This window comes from Chaetomium fimeti (assembly GCF_033439085.1).
Source record: "Chaetomium fimeti strain CBS 168.71 chromosome Unknown B0H64scaffold_3, whole genome shotgun sequence".
NCBI classification, from domain to species: domain Eukaryota; kingdom Fungi; phylum Ascomycota; class Sordariomycetes; order Sordariales; family Chaetomiaceae; genus Chaetomium; species Chaetomium fimeti.
The window spans coordinates 4,017,475-4,036,132 of NW_026944331.1; the positions used below are offsets into that span (position 1 = coordinate 4,017,475).

At 57.7% G+C, this 18,658-nt stretch overlaps 8 protein-coding genes across 8 annotated transcripts; 3 read left to right on the forward strand and 5 right to left on the reverse strand.

Annotated features, from left to right (window-relative positions):
* Nucleotides 1-1,535: 1,535 nt before the first annotated feature.
* Nucleotides 1,536-2,468, forward strand: B0H64DRAFT_473954 (uncharacterized protein; the record flags this gene model as incomplete). Its single annotated transcript, XM_062808024.1, has 2 exons — nt 1,536-1,812; nt 1,901-2,468. The coding sequence occupies 2 exons, from the start codon at nt 1,536-1,538 to the stop codon at nt 2,008-2,010; spliced, it is 387 nt and encodes a 128-aa protein (XP_062661436.1). The 3' UTR covers nt 2,011-2,468.
* Nucleotides 2,321-4,352, reverse strand: B0H64DRAFT_416783 (P-loop containing nucleoside triphosphate hydrolase protein; the record flags this gene model as incomplete). The annotated part of the gene is made up of 6 exons (XM_062805193.1): nt 2,321-3,124; nt 3,172-3,378; nt 3,448-3,658; nt 3,734-4,030; nt 4,105-4,190; nt 4,254-4,352. 6 exons carry the CDS (start codon nt 4,350-4,352, stop codon nt 2,321-2,323), a joined length of 1,704 nt encoding a protein of 567 aa, XP_062661437.1.
* Nucleotides 4,353-5,024: 672 nt separating this feature from the next.
* On the reverse strand, nt 5,025-6,097 carry B0H64DRAFT_373201 (uncharacterized protein; the record flags this gene model as incomplete). The annotated part of the gene is made up of 4 exons (XM_062802273.1): nt 5,025-5,237; nt 5,270-5,529; nt 5,987-6,003; nt 6,054-6,097. 4 exons carry the CDS (start codon nt 6,095-6,097, stop codon nt 5,025-5,027), a joined length of 534 nt encoding a protein of 177 aa, XP_062661438.1.
* Nucleotides 6,098-8,781: 2,684 nt separating this feature from the next.
* B0H64DRAFT_134349 (uncharacterized protein) lies at nt 8,782-11,096 on the forward strand. The gene is made up of 4 exons (XM_062798177.1): nt 8,782-8,998; nt 9,054-9,540; nt 9,630-10,047; nt 10,122-11,096. Exons 1-4 carry the CDS (start codon nt 8,953-8,955, stop codon nt 11,067-11,069), a joined length of 1,899 nt encoding a protein of 632 aa, XP_062661439.1. The 5' UTR covers nt 8,782-8,952; the 3' UTR covers nt 11,070-11,096.
* Nucleotides 11,097-11,123: 27 nt separating this feature from the next.
* B0H64DRAFT_416785 (Anhydro-N-acetylmuramic acid kinase) lies at nt 11,124-12,521 on the reverse strand (the record flags this gene model as incomplete). Its single annotated transcript, XM_062805194.1, has 2 exons — nt 11,124-12,359; nt 12,414-12,521. 2 exons carry the CDS (start codon nt 12,519-12,521, stop codon nt 11,124-11,126), a joined length of 1,344 nt encoding a protein of 447 aa, XP_062661440.1.
* A 259-nt stretch (nt 12,522-12,780) lies between these two features.
* Nucleotides 12,781-15,098, forward strand: B0H64DRAFT_134351 (general substrate transporter). Its single transcript, XM_062798178.1, has 3 exons — nt 12,781-13,539; nt 13,620-14,728; nt 14,798-15,098. Exons 1-3 carry the CDS (start codon nt 13,256-13,258, stop codon nt 14,998-15,000), a joined length of 1,596 nt encoding a protein of 531 aa, XP_062661441.1. The 5' UTR covers nt 12,781-13,255; the 3' UTR covers nt 15,001-15,098.
* A 98-nt stretch (nt 15,099-15,196) lies between these two features.
* B0H64DRAFT_373205 (uncharacterized protein) lies at nt 15,197-16,128 on the reverse strand (the record flags this gene model as incomplete). Its single annotated transcript, XM_062802274.1, has 2 exons — nt 15,197-15,922; nt 15,976-16,128. 2 exons carry the CDS (start codon nt 16,126-16,128, stop codon nt 15,197-15,199), a joined length of 879 nt encoding a protein of 292 aa, XP_062661442.1.
* Nucleotides 16,129-16,625: 497 nt separating this feature from the next.
* On the reverse strand, nt 16,626-18,493 carry B0H64DRAFT_431754 (general substrate transporter; the record flags this gene model as incomplete). Its single annotated transcript, XM_062805984.1, has 3 exons — nt 18,254-18,493; nt 18,045-18,177; nt 16,626-17,947 (listed from the first exon to the last, which is right to left on the reverse strand). Exons 1-3 carry the CDS (start codon nt 18,398-18,400, stop codon nt 16,626-16,628), a joined length of 1,602 nt encoding a protein of 533 aa, XP_062661443.1. The 5' UTR covers nt 18,401-18,493.
* Nucleotides 18,494-18,658: the final 165 nt, after the last annotated feature.

Consider the following 18,658-nt stretch of genomic DNA (forward strand, 5'->3'; position numbering starts at 1 on the left):
AAGTCATCTGAGGTCTAGGATGTGGTGGACAAGAATTGAGTTGTCTAACTTAGTTAATTCCGGAAAAGCGGCCGTATATTCTATTACCGATTCATTTCACGGTTTAGACCACGGTTTCAACAATAGGTAGCCTTACTTTCTAAAAGACGCTCCGACATGTCGTGAACTTTACCCAGGTCCAACCACAGCCCCGAACCCAGCGCGCCAAACTCAGCGGTTGGCATGCTTGACGGATGTCAAAGTCAAACCACCGTCTGAGGACTTTACCATATGCATCTGCACGCCAGCTGGTAAGGGGTAACCGAATGGCATCTTCTGGGAGCCAGGATACATCTCAGCCAGGCTTCCTACAAGCATCAACTAAGCGTCGTCGCCGCCCGGGGCAATTCAACGACGCGCCACCGTGTCTGGGGCATGAGGAGGAGGAGAGGGATTGGGTGACCGATGGTGGCCCTCGTTTCGAATCAGGTTGGGGCTGGGTGGCCAGGGAGGGAGCTGCGTGGACCGCATCCGTAGCCTGTAGGACCAGGGGTGACTCGCTCGCGGATGGCCGCAGTCCTCATAAGTCACAGTTAGACTCCCCGCATCGCCGAGCGCCTCTCCAGCTTTGTCTCTGGGCTCCGGCCTCCGACTTGGCCGGGTTACCGGGCTGGGACGCCATGATGACAGCGGAGGTCCTGGGGATGAGGCGCAAACTATTGATTGTCGACATGGTATTAGAACATGTTGACTGCTGAAGGTTGGGGGCACGGTTAATACTAAGAACTAGAGAGCCGTCAAGGTCCTCAAGTTACTTGGCACGGGGGGACTCGTCTGTTAAATTACCTCGCCGGTTCAAGCTTGCCCGGGGGAGTGGTTGAGGACTGGTTCGGCCCACATGTGGCTGACCATGACCAAGTCGACCAGTCCTCGAAAGTGTCTATGGCTTGGTCGCCGTGGGGGAGTTCCCCCAAGCCTGTGAACGGAGAAACTAGTGGAAGGAATTATTTGCTAATGAGACTCTTTCACTGAGTCTGCGGGGGTTGTATTTGTGGCGTTTGGCCAGACGGCCCCAGAGAGTCGTCAAGGTTCTCATTCCTTGGTATAAGCCACGGGCCCGCGGGTTACCACAGGAGGTACTCGACTAGAGAGAAATAAGACATGGCGCTGTAAGTCTGCATTATTCGCTCTGTAGCACACTCGCTCTATCCTCTTCGCTCCGCAGTAGTCGAAACAAGCCTTGCCTATCCCTGGCGGTCCACAACTGCGGGTGGCTTGCAAGTGATGACGAAAAGAGATGAAGAGCGGGATGAGGAGGGGATGGCCACGGGGTGATAGCGGGATAATGACGGAATGGTTGTGGGAGGAGAACGGGGTGATTTGGGAGCACAGCCTGATGATCGAGTATAAAGAGAGAGACAGTCTCCGTCGGAATTGTATCGAGTCTCTGTACCAAAAGCTCACACTTCTCAGCATTACATTCCCCTGATATCAGCAATCCAGCTACCTCAATTCCTATCTCGATATCAACTTTATCTACCATCAATCCCGCCAAAATGGTCTCGTTCACCACTCTCCTCACGGCGACCCTTGCCACCGTGGCAGCCGCTTCGCCAGCGCTTCGCCTCTACGCCCGCCAGGATGGCTGCCAGGGCGTCCGGGACGCCATTGCTGCCAACGGATGGCCCTGTGTCGAGGTGACGGCTGGCTCGTGCCAGTTCTGCTGCGAATCCTGGTTCAACCTTGCGGCGGCCTATAGCGACCCGCAGGCTTGCCACGGAGCCTCGGGCGAGTTCACGTGCCCTGCCGGCAGTGACCCTTACCACTGCGACGGTCATACTGCCTAGTTTACAACCGTTTTGTGTCAGTACCTCTGACCTCCTTTAGACAATGTAGGTATGGTGACGCTGACAACTCACAGCTTTGATCTTGCGGTCCTCACACCTCGGATGCCTTGAAGGAATGGGAATGCTAGTCGATAGTGAAGCGGGTTCAACACGCCGCTTCAAATGTTTGGTGGCAAAGGATTAAGCATTACGCAGTTCTACAGTTGCTCATAAAAGGTTGAAATACACACAGCTCAACCAATCCCGGTTCCAGCCCGTGCCTGTGGCTGTTCATGTTGGCTTCGATCATACAAATATCGGAGCAGGATCCTCATGATTAACAAAACGATCACCTTCGTGACGGCCGAGTTATAGTCATCCGAAGCTAACATATCTCTCGACTTGAGCACCCACCACCGCCAAAGGGGATGCAGCAAATCTCGGCAGAGCAAGGTGTATCAATGGCCCGCAGCTAATAAAAAGCATAAGCTGACTACACACTGGAAGAGTTATTTTCAATGGCGATGGTGATGGGCATGACTGCCATGGTCATGTCCATCATGACCGTCCCCATCCTCAAGCTCCCCATCCTCCACCCAGTCCGGGAACCCATCATCAAACAACTCCTGCATCTTCTCCACCCTCTTCCCATCATCCAACCCCCCATCCCTCATCACCCCCTCCCACGCCCCAAACTCCTCATCCGTCAACAAACACCCATCCAACACCGCCTCCAACCCCCGCACATCCAACCCCTCCCCAATAAACACCAGCTCCTGCCTCCGATCCCCCCACTCCCCGCCATTCTCCATATCAAACCGCACCAGCCGATCCACCTCCGCGTCCCCCGTCATGTACTGCTCCGCGGGGAGCGTGCAGAACCAGGGCCGGCCGCCCGCCAGCGTGATCATGGCGCCGGCCTGCGACCACTCGCCGGCGCGGTGGGGCCGCGTGGCGAGCAGGAACTCGCCCTTGGAGCGGAAGAGCCGGCTGAAGATGGGGCTGGCGCGCTTGTTGCGCAGGATGGTGGCGTTGGGCGGCATGTCGAGCGGGTCGTCGTCGTCGTCGGCCATGTCGGTGTCGGATGGGGAGTCGGAGGAGGAGGAGGAGGCGTCTGAGTCCATTGCGGAGTCTGAGTCGTCGTCTTCGTCGTCGTCGTCGTCGTCGTCGTCGGGGACTTCGAGTTGCATGATGAATTTGTCGTGGAGCAGCTTGAAGAGGCGGCGGGGGTGGAACGGTCGGGTGCGTGTGTAGACGAAGTTACGGATATTGTATTCCTCGGTTTCGGGCTTGGGGGTGATGACCTTCTTGCCGTTGACCTGTTGAGTGGGTAAGTATACACCGGCCAGTTAGACGTCAGCGGTACCGCAACGCATCCTCGTACCTGTCTCAGGGTCATGGCGTGAAGATCCTGGAGCCATCCGTACCCAGTCTGTGCCCTCTCCAGGCTGAAGATGCCCGTGTTTATGATCTCTCTGACCTCGATCTTTCCGTAGCTGGTTTCGAGAATCTTGGCTCGATGGTTTAACTTGCTAAGCAAGTCTCTGATACGAGCCCGCATCTTGGTGTCGACCTGCCGCGCCGGGGGTAACGGTAAGCAACATGGTAATTGCCACAACTTGCAAAGGACGTGGGTACCTACCATCTCCATCTTGTTGAGGACGATGACATCGGCAAACTCGATCTGGTCCACCATGAGATCGGAGACGGTGCGCTCGTCTTCCGGCTGGACATCCTCGCGACGCGAGGAGAGCATGTCGTCCGTCTCGAAGTCGTTGTATATCGTGAAGGCGTCGATCACCGTCACGGTGGTGTCCAAGCGGGCAAACTTCTCGAGTCCACCGGCGGCCTTACTTTAATCCAGTCAGCACCTGTCTGTCCAAGAGAACAAGAAAACGGGGAAGCCTCCGCCACGACAGCCCACTCACAGCCGCTTAAGAACCTTGACCATATCCTCATCCAGCCCCTCCGGCCCACCCGCCACGGCCGACATCTGCTCGGCCAGACGCTTGTCGAAGGTCTCGGCAACCTGCTCGGGCTCGCTGATGCCGCTGCTCTCGATGATGATGTAGTCGAACTGCTCGAGCTCGGCGAGGCGCAACAGCTCCTCGAGAAGGTCGCCCCGGAGGGTGCAGCAGATGCAGCCGTTCTGGAGGGCGATTACCTTTTCTTCCGTCCTGGTGAGGCGGTGCGTTTGTTTGATGAGGGATGCGTCGACGTTGATGCTATGACGGTGTGCGTTAGAGACTTGGGATCTTTTGTATCTGCTAGGTAGCCTGCCAGGCGACGGGGTGCGTACGCTCCGATGTCGTTGACAACGACGGCGATCCGGAGGCCATGTTCGGTCTTCAAGATGTGCTGGAGAAGTGTTGTTTTACCGCTTCCCTACGGAGTTGACGTCCCACGTTAGAGCTTTCCAGTGCGGACAGCGAGAATGACGTGACGTACAAGGAAGCCAGAAAGAAGAGTGACTGGAAGGGCCTTGGACGGTGTTTGAGCCTTCACTTTCGGCTGGCCGCCGTTCCTCTTGGACGTTCCAACTGCCATGATATCCTGTGTGTAAGTACTATCTCACTATTCGCAGGATTCTCGAGGTCCGCTGGCGGGTCGGATGGCCGGGAGTGAAGGGGTCAAGTAGGGCTCTTTAAGTTCTTAGGATCTTTATAGTCAAGCTCACATTTCCCAGGGGTCCCGACCCCGTCAGGGCCTAGCCGTCAAGGTACTCGAGGGGGTGGGATGTCTTGCATAAGGGCCCATCAGCAACCCCTGGTCAATCTAAGGTCGGCCGAGTCTGCTTTGGAATATGGCCCCTTCCATTGGTTGTGCAGCCTGTGCTTCTCCAGTCAGAAGGCATTCGCATGGATCATCTGCATGTTGCCGTTGCTAGCAAAGTTCTGAAATTCCCTCGCCAAACTGAGGCAGTCTTGGATTCTTGAACATGTCAGCATCTTCAAGTCTTCCTGGCTTAGACTATTGGTACTGTAAGCAACTAATTAGCGCTTCAATCATGACCGGTTTGTCCTGTCGAGTGACTCTGAACCACGAATTACGAACCAACTTTGACCAGAAGGGCATGGAAGGGACGACACGATGACGGGATCCTCGCAGTTTTCAACACATATGCATCACCTCGAGAACCTTGATGGCCCAGCTAATATTTAGCATGCCGAGCTAAGAAGCGGCCTTCGCTGGCTCCGCCCTCATTGCAACCACCACAACTCAGCCAAAAAGCTCGGATTTAGAAGCCGGAGGCATGGAAATGGATACGCTTGACCGGAATGGTACTACCGACCCTAGGTCACGGATACGGCCGCGTTGGGCAACTTGGATATTGGGGCCAACCGTCTTGGTTAGAGCGTGGAGATTAACCTTGGCTTCAACCCTGATACCCACGGGGTTTAACGAGCACTCGAACTTGACCGTGACTCGGAGCTGGTCGTCACATAACCACCAGCTTTACCTACCACCGTGGCGGGCTTGAAGGGCATGGGCTTGGCGCTCGGCTGGACATTCTTGGTGAAGTTGTCGGCCTGGTTCTGCAGCAATTTGGAGAGCATGCCGGAGCCGGTGATGATGTGGCGCGAGGTCGCCGAGGCGTTGGACACGAGGAACGAACTCTTGTACGCTGGGTGTAGGTCTGCCTCGTGCAAGTCGGCGGATATGGGTGCCACGTTGATGTTCTGGCCGCCTGCGGCTGGTAAGGTGATCTCGACCGGGTCTGGGCCTGGTCAGCACGGCGTCAAAAAGCCAATATCGAGACGACAAGACAGACTACCATCACACCGGTAATTAAGTTTCCTTATACTGCGGGCTGCGGTATCGGTGTCGGACCGTGTAGCTCAGTAAACCGTCTGGCATCCCTTCCCCTCGACAGAGGAGTTGTGTATATTAGTATTATTAAGGGTAGGTAGGTGCCTTTGACCACTTCAGGGTCTGACCGGTTTGCAACACGACAACCTTGGAAGGCAGTGTTTGCAGATGGTCTCCAGCCCACAGTCCGAAGTACAGAAGCAGTAACCACACGCCCTGTTCGTGTTACTATTTGGGTCTGAATCGGCCGTGATATTCGCACTTGCCCCTCGCCTACGACATCTAAGCTCAGGGCGGGCGGGCTTTCCAAAACTTTGGGTCCTCTCAAGTGCCTTCCTCCCTGTCAGCGACCGAAATGCGGCATTAGGTACCGGTCCTGGCGTTCAAACTAGACAGTATTGTCAGGCACGGCTTTTGCATCCTTAGTAGACTGCTCACGCCACCCGTAGCTGCCCCCTATCCGTCACTGAACCCTCAAACATGCCGAGCCTTCCATATCAAGACAGACTGCACCGTTCATGCCTTGTAAAGACGCATCTCTGTCGAATGTGAATTTAAACCGGATCTTGACGCTCTCTTCTCTCCATCTCCCCAACTCTTCTAACTCTCACATCTCTCCTTTTCTCGTGCATTGCCCACACACCATTTGGACTCCCCTTCATCGCCACCAACGCCGGCCATCAAATCTCACCACCAACCCTCGCTGTTGATGTCCATCCGGTTGCCGTCACGTTCCCGGTTGCCGCCCGCGTAGCGTCAGAGACACCTTGGTTTACACGCTTGTGTGATGCCAACCTGCGCATTCCGCATGTGACCTCGGTTCCTCAGCCAGCTTAGCTGCGGTGCAAACTCCTTTCGATGACAGCAGTCTCAGATATGTCTGCGAAGACAGTGAGTCCCCTGCTTCTATCACCACCCACCACGCCGGCTAACATAGCTTAATCCAGCACTTTCTCCAAAGCCAACAAGCGCGGACCCTCGTTTCTCTCCATGTGTATCATAGTCATCCCGAAGTGCACTTCCGCTCCGATCCGCAACAAGCACGAGAAACTCCCTCCCCCATGCCTCGGACGCGGCCTCAGAAGCTATCGATACCAGCAGCCCCATGGGCTTAACCGGACGTGAAGAGCTGGTTATCATCATAGGCCATAAATAGGAGGTGCCACAGAAAGGTGAGGACCCCCAGTGATTTTATCAATTGTTCAGTCAGAGCCCGCGAAGCGATGATGAGGAACTCTTGTATGTATGAGGGGCGCTGCCCACAATGTCAGCCATTCGGTTAACACCTCCGTTTATCCCCCAGGTTCAAGATACAGCCTCAGCAGCCATAAACACCAGCAACCCAGGGGGCTTAACCGGATACGAAGAGCTGTTTCATCACAGGCTTTGGACAGGAGGTGTCGCAGAAAGGTGAGGACCCCCAGTGATTTTATCATTTGTTCAGTCGGAGCCCACGTAGTAATAATGAAAGTCTCTTGTATGAGGGGAGCGGCCCACAATGTCAGCCATTCGGCTAACACCTCCTATTTATCCCCAGGTTCGAGAGACGGCCTCAGCAACAACCTCCGGCAGCCTCCGGGGCTTAACCGGATACAAAGAGCTATTTCATCACAGGCTTTAGGCAGGAGGTATCGCAGAAGGTAAGGACCCCCAGTGATTTTATCATTTGTTCAGTCGGAGCCCACGTAGTGATGATGAGAAAGACTCTTGTATAAGGGGAGATTGCCCATAATGTCAGCCATTCGGCTGGCACCTCCTGTCTATCTCCCAGGTTCGAGAGACAGCGTCAGCAGCCATCAACACCAGCAACCCAGGGGGCTTAACCGGATACGAAGAGCTGTTTCATCACAGGCCTCGAACAGGAGGTGCCACAGAAAGGTGAGGACCCCCAGTGATTTTATCCGTTGTCATCGGAGCCGTACGGCAATGTTGAAGAACAACTGTATGAGGGGAGATTGCCCACAATGTCAGCCATTCGGCTGACACCTCCCGTTTATCCCCCAGATCCCACACGCGGCCTCAGTGATTTGCCTCCTCGCTGGAGGGGCGGACAAACTCGGTATCACGGGAGTTTCTGTTCGTCATCGGCCGGGAGAGCTTGCCCCTAGCAGTTAAGGAACCAGCGCGCGACACCATAGCAGGTTCGTTATGTGGGATTCCCGTGCCGCGAGGCTGATTTGTTCGAGCTGATATGATGCACTTGCAGAATGTTGGTATAGGGTTGTCGGGGGGGATGTTTTGCCGAACGTCCCAGCCATAATAGACTGTCAGTTTATGTTGCAGCGCAACGGGCCACGAAAATTGATGATGATGGTGATGGTTATGATGATGATGATGGGGGTGATGATAATGGTGATGTAAGTCTGTCGGGAATATTGCTGGCTGGTTGCAGAAGGAAAAGAGGCTAAGAGCATGCGTTGTGGCCACACTTGTGGGCGCGGGGCAAATGCTGGGTGTGGCAATTCGCGAACACAGTAGGTTGCCCGCAGCACTTGGTGAGCAGCGATGGAGGTGCCGCAGGTTACGTGTAGTTAATGACTTAATGCGTTTGTCGTTGCCAGCTTGTCAATGCGAATGCAATGGATGTCGCCGGGAAGCACAAGTCAGCTATTCTTAGAATGGGAGAAGGCAGAATTGGGGAGTAAATTCGGAACGGAGGCGGCGAAGAACTGAGGTCGATGCGGAATGCACCCGACGCATTTGGGTGCCTGAGAGACCATTGTCGTCATGACGCACCTCGTAGTCTCGCCTTCTGTGGAAACTGCAGGCTACGTGGTTATGTATGTACATACCAAGTACAGGTATGCACCTATGCGGGCCTTAGGTTGTGAGTGCACGCACCCGTGTCCCGCAAGCTACACAGTAGCTGCCATGGAAGCCCCAGTTAGAGACTCTTTGGCCTAGGGGATTGCTCCGTGTATCCAAATCTACCGACTCCCTCAAGCTGGCAAACATTCATACCCGGCACGTGTACTTCGTGGCTGCCCAAGTCTAGTTATTGAATTAGAAAGGCTATCCGAGTAAAGGAAGTCAACATCGGCCAAGTCGACGAAGGGACGAGGCAGACTCCACTTCGTCCTTCCTCCTTCCTCCTCCCTCATTCCACTCCCCTCCGCGAGAGAAGGACATGTACGCGGGCTAGAAATCCAAAGAGGTACACATGCTGGGGACATAATTGCGATCCAGAATCGAGTAAACCATCACGGTGAGGAACCGAACACCAAGCGCTGCAGCCGTGCGCCCCCACGCGCCCCATCTCTCAAACTTCACTGCAAGATAGGTACCATTGCAGTTCGCCTAGGTCCCGACTAACCAGGTGGTATTCCGCGACCGACAAATGCCAAACGCTCGCCCACGTCGTCTGCTCCGCAACTCTAAAGCATGTACGGTGTCACGATTCATGGTTCTCGGCCGCGGCTAATGATAGTCTTCGTTCAGGTGACTTTTGCCACAAGCGTCGCATCAAATGCCAGAGCAGTGAGAGCACTGAGAGCACTGAAAGCAGCCCATTGAATTCGAGCCGCTGCCAGAACTGTGCCGATTTTGATGTGCGATGCACCTACTTGCGGCCATCCAAGAGAGGGACCGTGGCAGGCTCCTTGCACGCCGCCGCCGCAGCTTCGCGGCAGCAGGGGCAGGAGCAGCAGCGGCAGGAGCAGCAGCGGCAGCAAGCGGTTACGGATCCATCAACACCTGGCAATCCACTGAATTTAGCCCGGGGCACTACGGCTCCGCTTATCCCGCATGAGCCGGGGCCCGGGGTTGACCGTGGAAAATTCAATCATGCCGAAGAGACCGGCTCTGAGTCCACAGCCGAGGGAGGGTGGACCGAGTCTCTTCGACCAGCCTGGCAGAGCTTTGCGCGGACCGCCACCCCCGTCGTACGGAGCCTGCTCTCTGTGTATCACGAAACCGTCTACCCGATGTGAGCGATTGAGTTTGAGCCTCTCTCCGGATGGGGTCGCGCTTCGGTATGACGGTCACAATAGCTGACAAACTGGAACACTCCCACAGCTTCCCGTTCTTCGACCCCATCAGGCTTGAGCGCAGACTCGAGACGCTCGAACACACCCGGAATCGTGCCTTCTTTTGCTCCGTCATGGCAGCCTGCGCTCTTGCTTCCGCGAGGATACGGGATGGCGCGCTAGCATCATCCCAGTCAGGTTCAGAGTATCCCCCCGCCATGTCCCCAGAGATGTTCTTTGCTGCGGCCGAAAAAGCTCTTCCGACCAACATTCTTCCCTGTCGCGACTTCGACTGCCTCCGCGGCTACGCGCTTTTGGCTCTAGCAAGTCTGCAAGACGCCAAGATCCGGGCGATGCAGATGTATATTTCTCACTATTTCACCATGCTGGCCATCAATCGGTGGCACGACGAATGGAACTGGCCAGAAGGCATACAGGCGTCAGAGAAGGAGGAATGGCGAAGACTAGTGAGTGGTCATGATATGCAGCTCCAGGTTCAGAAGTACCCTGTGCTGAGACATATTAACACGTACCTACCTAGTATTGGTCCATGTATACGCTTGACGTCTACTCGTCTATCGTTTGGGACGGTTGCATACACTACCAAGAGAGCCAAGCGAGGGTCGAGTATCCTTCGGGAAGAAGCGACACGGATACCCAGGACTCGAACGATGCAACTCACTGGATTACGGGTTGGAACTTCACCACCGACCTCTATCGAATACTGGAACATAATCTTACCAGGCTACGGTCTCGGTCTTCCAAGTTCAACCTCCTAGGCGACGTGGCGAGCAGCGTCTCGCTACCCCTGACAAGCCAACACCGCGTCGCCGAGCTCTACTCGGCACTTCCGCCCGCTTTCAAGCAGCTTCAACCCGCTACCGGGGATCCAGCAAGGGACATCTACGGCTTCCAAGCCGCGAACATACAGGCCACAATGGCCCTCTTGCGGATGGTCTACCTCTCCCTTGAAGGCGGTGGAGTCGAATCAGTCGATCTAGAAACCAAGTGCTCCGTGGTGAGCGACGTGCTCGACACATTCCACCAGGTCCCCAAGCCGTACTTGAGGGCCATCAGCACGCCCCTTATCTACCACATCGGCGGCATCGGCATCATTTTGGGCTCCGTGATGGAGGGTCCCCTGTCTGAGAGCTCGTGCCGACGAGTAAGAGACCTTTTGCTCTCCATGGCCGAGCTGCTCGAAAGCCTCGAATCGTTTCTCTACCGGAGTGCCGGGGCAGGACAGAAGCTCCGAGACCTGGTTGTCCGCTTGGAGGAGTACATGGAGGACAGGGAGGACCAGCGGCTCGTCCAGAGCCAAGTTGGCACCGAATCCGCTGGCCCCTCTTTCGAAGATGCCCCTCCTCCCTCAAACGGGTGGGGTGAGACCGCGATGCCGGACTTGTCACCCCAGTTTCAGCTGCCTGATGAGTTCCTGCGGGATTGGACCTGGCCATTTGCTACATCGAACACTTATCTGTCATTCTGACGTGGTCGCACACATTCATTTAAACAATCTATTTGACACTCCAGCCTTCGAGTATTACCACTTGTTATCAAACACGGTGCCGTTCACATAGTTCACCATCTCCTTGACAGGCTCCAGCTTCGCCCTCCCCTCACCGAATAGCATGCCCTTCCTCATAACCGTCCGGTAGTTCTCCCCGGGGCTGACCTTGCCAAGCACGTACGGCCTGCGCGTTTCGACCCGGTCCGGAACCCGTACGCTCCGCCCGACGATGGCCTCCATCCCCTGCCAGGCGAAGGTGACGGCCTCCTTGGCGCCGCCCGGGATGCCCGCGTCGTCGAGCATGAACATCTTTACCCCGGGCAGCTGCTCCTTCATGTAGCCCGTGATGTTGGGGTTGTACGCGCCGCCCCCGCACATGAACACCTCGTCGACGGGGCGGTCCCGGGGCGCGTACCGCCGCCAGTGCTCGACGATGGCCTGCGCCGTGATCCGCGTGACCGTGGCCACGACGTCGTCCGCCGAGAGGCCCAGCTCGGCGCCCTCCCGCACCAGCTCGTCCGCCAGCGTGTCGCGGAATACCTCCCGCCCCGTCGTCTTGGGCGGGTCCCAGCTGAAGTAGGCGATCCGGGCCAGGAACCGGTCCACCATGGGCTGGTTGACCCGGCCGCGCTTCCCCATCACGCCGTCGCGGTCGTATTCGAGACGCCCGTCGGTGTAGTGGCGCACCACGGCGTCGATGAGCGCGTTCCCGGGGCCCGTGTCGAAGTCGTAGGCCCGGTCCAGGCCCTCGGGCGGGATGAAGCACACGTTGGCGATGCCGCCGATGTTCTGGCACGCGCGGAGCTTGCCGGGGTGGTGCAGGAGGAGGGCGTCAAAGAAGGCGATTAGCGGTGCTCCCTGCCTCCCTGCCGCCTGGTCCGAGATGCGGAAGTCGGTCACGGTGGTCAGCCCCGTCCGCGACGCGATGATGGTGCCCTCGGCCATTGTCAGGGCCGACTTGGGGATGCCCGCGTCGGGCATGCTCGCCAGCCAGATTGTTTGGCCGTGGGAGCCGATGGCGTCGATGCTCTTGATGTCGACGCCGTTGGCCTCGCAGAACTTGATGGCTGCCGCGGCGAATGTCTCTCCCAGGTGCACGTTGACTTCGGACAGCTCGGACGCCGATGTCTTGTCGTACTTGATGATGGACAGCACACGCTTTTTTAGTGCGAGGTCCATTGGCACCTCTCCGTACTTCAGGAGGGAGAAGTGCATTTGTGAGTCTGGTGTTTCCTGCCGGAAGCTGCATAATGCACAATCGATGCCATCCTACATGTATCTTCGGTTAGCTACCGTTCTCCCAACCTGCTGCGAGGCGCTCACCATTGATGTCCCGCTGTTCATGCCCAGCACGGTGAGCTCCAGTGGAATACCGGCTGCTGGCCCTCCATCTTCCGCAGCATGGCCGTTTGTTTGAATAGCGCGAGCCATTCTTTCAATGCTCTAAATCGAAGACGAAGGTGACTGGTGGTGTTGAAGCCATGGTAGCTGCGAGTGCGGACCGGGCTGCTATTTCAGCACTCTAGGACAGGAAGCTTCAGATAATGCCCGAGTCATTCGAGAAAGAAAGGCGCCACTTTCGGCATCGTTACTCCGAGCCAGACGTGGTCAAGCATTGACCGCTTTGCAATCATGGGATTGCCTTCTCTCGGGATAAGACGTCTTTTCGGCAGTACCGAGGACGGCTAAGCGGCTAAGCGGTCAAGGCAACACGGATACACGCCTACACGCTTACACGGCTCCACGGTTAAGCGGCCTGTCTCAGGCATGGACGAATCAAAACATCAGTCTTTACCGTTGGCCCATCGCCACTTCGACACGCTCCACAAAGGCTCATCTCCCAGACACCCAGATATCTGGGGGTTGCGGGGTCCGGGGTCTCAGTCTGGGGCACGTAGTTGGTTAGGAAGGTTCCATGTTGACTCGTGCCGACCTGGTTTTGTGCTAGCGTGCCATGCTACCGGAACTTTACTCGGAGGGCGACGCACCTCGACTTCTTGGCTGAAGGACGCCGCGATGCTGTGAGGGCGGGAGATATAAGTCGTTTTGGTCGCCCTGCTCTGCACACGTAGACGGACATATTCGCTCTGTCCTACCAGACAGTCGTACTGCTCAGTGCCAGCGAACTTGCTTGAACTCGGTCGACAACTCCAACCACCGTCACCATGGGCTTCACCAGCCTCTGGAAGAGGCTATCCCCTTCCCAGCTCAATGTCGCCATCCAGACCTTCTCCCTGATCAGCATCTTTTTCGAAGGATACGACCAGGGCGTTATGGGAGGAGTGAACGCCTCCCCTCGCTACGTCACCGAGGTTGGCATCGGCCAGCCGGATGGTACCGTCACAGACACCGTTCATCAGGGGGGTATCGTGTCGGTGTACTACCTCGGCTGCATCTTCGGTTGCTTTGCCGGCGGCTGGGCCGCCGACAGGATAGGGCGGATCAACGGGTGAGCATCTGATCTTGATTCTTGGGGCCATCGGGGCAACCGTCGGTCCTTCGTAGAGTCGTAGCTTACAATCAAACCAGTCTCTTTTTCGCATCCATCTTTGCCCTCATAGGCGGCGCCCTTCAGGCAGCAACCCAGTCGAGCGACTTCATCCTCGTAGCGCGCGTCATCACAGGCATAGGCACCGGCGCCCTAACCGGCATCACCCCCGTTCTCGTCTCCGAGACGTCGACAGCAGCGCACCGAGGCGGATACCTGGGATACGTCTTCATCGCCAACTACCTGGGCATCGCGGTCGCTTATTGGATCTCGTTCGGGCTAGCCTTCGTCGACAACGGCTACTCGGAAGTGCGATGGCGCTTTCTCCTTGCGTTTCAGTGCTTCCCTGCCCTCCTCCTGCTCGCCGGCATCAAACTCCTGCCCGACAGCCCTCGCTACCTGGCGTCGGCCGGCCGGCTCGACGACGCACGAGAGGTCCTCGAACACGTCCGCGGCGGCTACGGCCCCGCAGTGGAACAGGAGTTCCGCGAAATCGCGGCCGTTGCTAAAGACAGCCAGAGGAGCTCCCCCATCCAGTTCGCCAAGATCCTCGCGGGCCAGGGCGGCAAGCCCGGCCATCACCTGGGCCGCAGGGCATGGCTCTGCATGTGGCTGCAGATCATGGCCTCCTGGACCGGCATCACGGCCGTGACGGCGTACTCGCCCGTCCTGCTCTCGGCCGCCGGATACAGCGAGCTGACGCAGAACGGCCTGGCGGGCGGGCTCAACACGGTCGGCATCGTCGGCACCGTCATCAGCGCGCAGATCGTCGACCGGCTCGGCCGCCGCGCCTGCCTCATGGGCGGCTCTCTTGGCTTGTTCGTGGTGAATCTGGTCGCGGCGGCCGTCTACGAGGCGTCCAGAGCGCACCCGGACCGCGCCTCGTCCTTCGCGCCCGCCGCCGTCGCCATGCTCTTCCTCTTCAACCTCTGCTACGCCGCCACGTGGGGGACCGTCGCCTTCTTGGTGCCGACCGAGATCTGGTCGTCGGATATGCGGGCGCAGGGCAACGGCTTCGGCATCACCGGGTGGGCCATCGGCGTCGGCGGCACGGTGCTGGTCAACCCCATCATGTTCGACAGGCTGGAGAACAGGACCTACTTCCTCTTCGCCGGCCTGAATCTGTTGTGGATACCTATTATTTATCTCTGTAAGCTGGCTGCCCTTGACAAAGGTGAATGATAGCAAAGGTGGATACTAATCATCTCCATCCGGACAGTTTACCCCGAGACGGCCCATCGATCCCTCGAGTCGATTGACGCCCTCTTCTCAACCAAAAGACCATTCAATTGGGATATGGAACGGGCGTACCGCGAACATGGGGACGTCCTCCGTGAGACGAGACAGTCGGATTCTTCTGCCATCGATAATGAGAGTGAAGCGGAGAAGGCTAAGGAACTTGTCCACGGCGAGCACGTTTAAGATGCGTTGTTATCAACTACCTACCTACCACCTTGAACGGCGTTCTGGAATAGTTAATGTGTACGATATCGGGTAGCTGAGTCTAAGAAACCCCTCAGGCATAATTTCGGTTCTCTGTGCCAAAGTCAGACCTTCTCTGCTGTCGCCTCCTTCCCCTGTTCAGACCCTCCTATTTGCGAATCCTTCCCGGTAGCAACTATAGCACAGCTAATGCCATCCCGTCCTCCACCAAAGCCGTAAACGCAAGCCTCCGCTTCGAGCACGCCGGCAACAGCTCCTCCAGCACGGGGATCCACCACTCCTCGTGCGCGTAGCACATCCTGGCGAACGCACACTCGGCATACTCGGGGAAGAAGCCGCTCAGCTCCCAGTCGACGATGCCCGTGACCACGTTGCCCAGGACCATGATATTCCTCGGCGTCAGGTCTCCGTGCGTGAGCACAAAACGGCCAGCCCCCGCGTCACCACCACCACCACCACCACCACCACATCGCTTCTCCCGCTCGCCGCGCAGCAGCCGCCTCCATACACTCCGCACGAGCGGGATCCTCCACACGCGCGCCAGACACCAGTCATCAAACGCCTCCTCGTCGGCGAACGGCCCAAAGGCCGTACCGCGCGGCCCGTCGTACACGTTGCGCGTGGGCATCCCCCCCGCGCGGCCGATGGCCGGCTCCGCGCAGGCGCGCATGCACGCCAGCTGCACGCGCAGCTGCGCCTTAACGGCGGCCTGGTCAGCAGTCGTCATATCCCGCCAGACGTCGACCAGCGGCACGCCGGGGACCCGGTCGCTGACCATGATGCGCGCCAGGGAGTACTCGCCCACGATGACTTCGTAGACGCCGCGCACGCGCGGGGCGAGCACGCCGTGCGTGGCCGCGTAGTGCATCATGTCGGCTTCGGTGAGGTGGGTCCGCGGGGGCTGATGCGCTTGATGGCGAGCACGTTGCCGTGGGAGGTGGTGTGCTCGAACACGCGCGGCGTGGAGTGGTAGCTGTAGAGGACGTGGCCGTGGATGGCGTCGCCGGGGGTCATGTTGCTGAGTTCGTCGAGGACGGTGCGCATTGTTTCGTCGTCGTCGTCGTCGGCGGCGGGGGTCTCGGGGACTTGCGAGGGGTTCGACGACATGGTGGTGCTTGAAGGTTGGTCACGTTGGTGTGGTGCCGGACGGCACGCGCTGGGGATGTCGGTGCTGGGGCGGTTGGTTGGTGACGAGCAAAAAAGGGCATGTTGGCGAAAAGGAAGAGGGGTGGTGTAGGCTCGGTGAAAAGATGATTAGTATGCGACGTGCAGCTAGCTCAGTGGCTGTGTGTTGGACGCCTGGATTGCCGAAGTTGGTTGGGATTTAGGCTTCTGATGTTTGATTCGGGGAAAGGGGCGGGCTGTTGGTGGCGCCTCAACACTCGTTCGCCAACGAACTACCTAACGATTGCTGCGCCACTGCGTACGGGTCTGGCATAGGTAGGGAGATACCTGTTTACAGCTGTGCTCCTGAGGTACGTGATGCAAAGCAACTGACTCGTTCTCTGACGGGATAGAATAACACCTGGGATGCAATCCGCAAAAGATGGATGGACGGTATTATGGGTACGACTTTAGTGTGCTTGACCCTGAACCACAAAGACTTATACTACGTCTACATTCACAGCGCTGCACTTCTCTTCAGACGAATCCGTCTCCTTGCCGTGTCCCTGCACGCGGTTCTCCAGCTCGTCGATACGCTTCCTGAACTCGGCTTCCTCATGCCAGGTGAAGGGACTTTTGCTCGCAAACAGAAAGTCCATGGCCTCCAGCGTGCGCCCGGCGGTTTCGGGGAAGAAACAGTAGATGATAGGGATGTAGGCGAACATGGCGGCGCCGAAGACGTGGAAGGTGTTCTCGCCGATGCCGGCGAACATGATAGGCACGAGCAGCGAGCCGCCGCCGAACCCGACAGCCCAGCCGGCGACGCCGAAGGCGTTGCCCTTCGCACGGAGCCAGGTGGGGAAGATCTCGGTCGGGTAGATGAAGGGGATCATGAGCCAGGACGAGCTGAATACGAGCACGTACACGAACACCATGGCGGCCGCTGCGGTGCCGAACTGTTCCTTCCGGCCCGGGTGGTCGAGGGCCCCGCGGTTGAGGGCTCCGATGGTGAAGAGGATGATGCCGAGCGCGACGGCACCCCAGTAGAGCGTGCGCCTCCGGCCGACGCGGTCCAGGGTGAAGGCGGCAATGGCAGTGCCAAGGATGCCAACCATATTCATCAGGGCCGAGAGCCAGTTGGACTTGAGGTCGTCGAAGCCGGCCGTGCGGAATATGGTACCCGAGTAGATGACGACGGCGGCGATGCCGGTCCCGTACTGCATAAGTACCTGCAGCCAGAAGGCCAGCTGAATGCGACGGCCAATGTGGATGTCGCCCGAACCGATGCCGAGGAACATCTGGACGTAGTTCATGCTCTCGGCCTCCTTCTCCATCTCAATGACGGTGACCATCTCCCGAAATTCACGCTGCGCGTCGGGGTGGTCCGGGTTGTCGTTGCCGCGAAGTTTGGTAATGATATCCCGGGCTTCCTCGCGGCGGCCGACCTTGATGAGCCACCGGGGCGACTCGGGGATTAAGAGGGATCCGATAAAGAGCAAGAAGAGAGGGATGGCCTGGGAAGCGAAGCAGAACCTCCACCGGAAGGCGCCGCCCCCCAGCTCCGTGAATGATGTTCCGAAGCCCACCCACGCGGACAAGCTGATGCCGCCGAAGTTTGCGAGAAAGGTCAGGGCGATATTCTTGCCGCGGTGCGCTGCAGGTGACAGTTCGGCTGTCCATGCCGGGGCAATGACGATGATGAAGGCAACGCCGCAACCCGCACAGAGTCGAGCGACGAGCATGTGGGCAAGGTTGACTGCCGAAGCCTGGAGGACGACGCCGAGCATGCACCAGAAGATGGCTAGCCAGAGACCCTTGATTCCTGTACGCGTCTGTTAGTTCAAGGTTGCCCGCCGTGATGGAACGGGTTGCCCGCCGTGATGGAACGGGGGGGGTGGAGGAAACCATGGAACACATACGTCCGTGTTTGTCGGAGAAATGACCAGCCCAGAAGGCCCCCAGAAGGGAGCCGGCATAGTATATAGCGACAATGCCGCCCTGAAGTGAAGGCTTGATGACCTTGCCATGCTCGTCGGCAAAGCCCATGCGTCGCTGAGAAGAGCTGTGGGTTAGGCCACGTGGATCGACTGGTTTCCGGGTCGGTAGTACGGAGTACGCAAAGACTTACACCGTATTCGGGCGCCACATTAACGGCGCCCATTACGCCTTGACTCATACCTTCATATGAGATAGCCAAGGCAGAGACGGCTATGATCAGGTTGAGCAGCCTCGGCCCGGGGAGGGTCTTCCAGTACTTGTGGTTGAGCTGGAGCATTTTGGGGATGTGACTGGAATCGGGTTCCCACAGCGAGGAGAAAGGTGTCACAAGACTTCTCAAGTGAAGGATGCATGTGGCTGGAGATAGTGGAGAGTTGCATATCTTATATGCATGTCTTGATTCCCGTGGGTGTTTACAACCCGGGAGAGTGGTGAAAGTCCGGGGAACGTCCACGCGGGGAAGCTCCACGCCCGCAGACCTGGGCCACTCCAGGGGCCACTCTAGTACCGGTGGAATGGATCACTGAGCCGGGCA

Bases quoted from the DNA above. Each gene is read 5' to 3' on its own strand.
- B0H64DRAFT_134349 (XM_062798177.1), top strand. From the start codon at position 8,953: ATGCCAAACGCTCGCCCACGTCGTCTGCTCCGCAACTCTAAAGCAT. The intron at 8,999-9,053 runs GTACGGTGTCAC...GTCTTCGTTCAG, and splicing joins GCTCCGCAACTCTAAAGCAT to GTGACTTTTGCCACAAGCGT. The intron at 10,048-10,121 runs GTGAGTGGTCAT...GTACCTACCTAG, and splicing joins AGGAGGAATGGCGAAGACTA to TATTGGTCCATGTATACGCT.
- B0H64DRAFT_134351 (XM_062798178.1), top strand. From the start codon at position 13,256: ATGGGCTTCACCAGCCTCTGGAAGAGGCTATCCCCTTCCCAGCTCAAT. The intron at 13,540-13,619 runs GTGAGCATCTGA...CAATCAAACCAG, and splicing joins AGGATAGGGCGGATCAACGG to TCTCTTTTTCGCATCCATCT. The intron at 14,729-14,797 runs GTAAGCTGGCTG...CCATCCGGACAG, and splicing joins GATACCTATTATTTATCTCT to TTTACCCCGAGACGGCCCAT.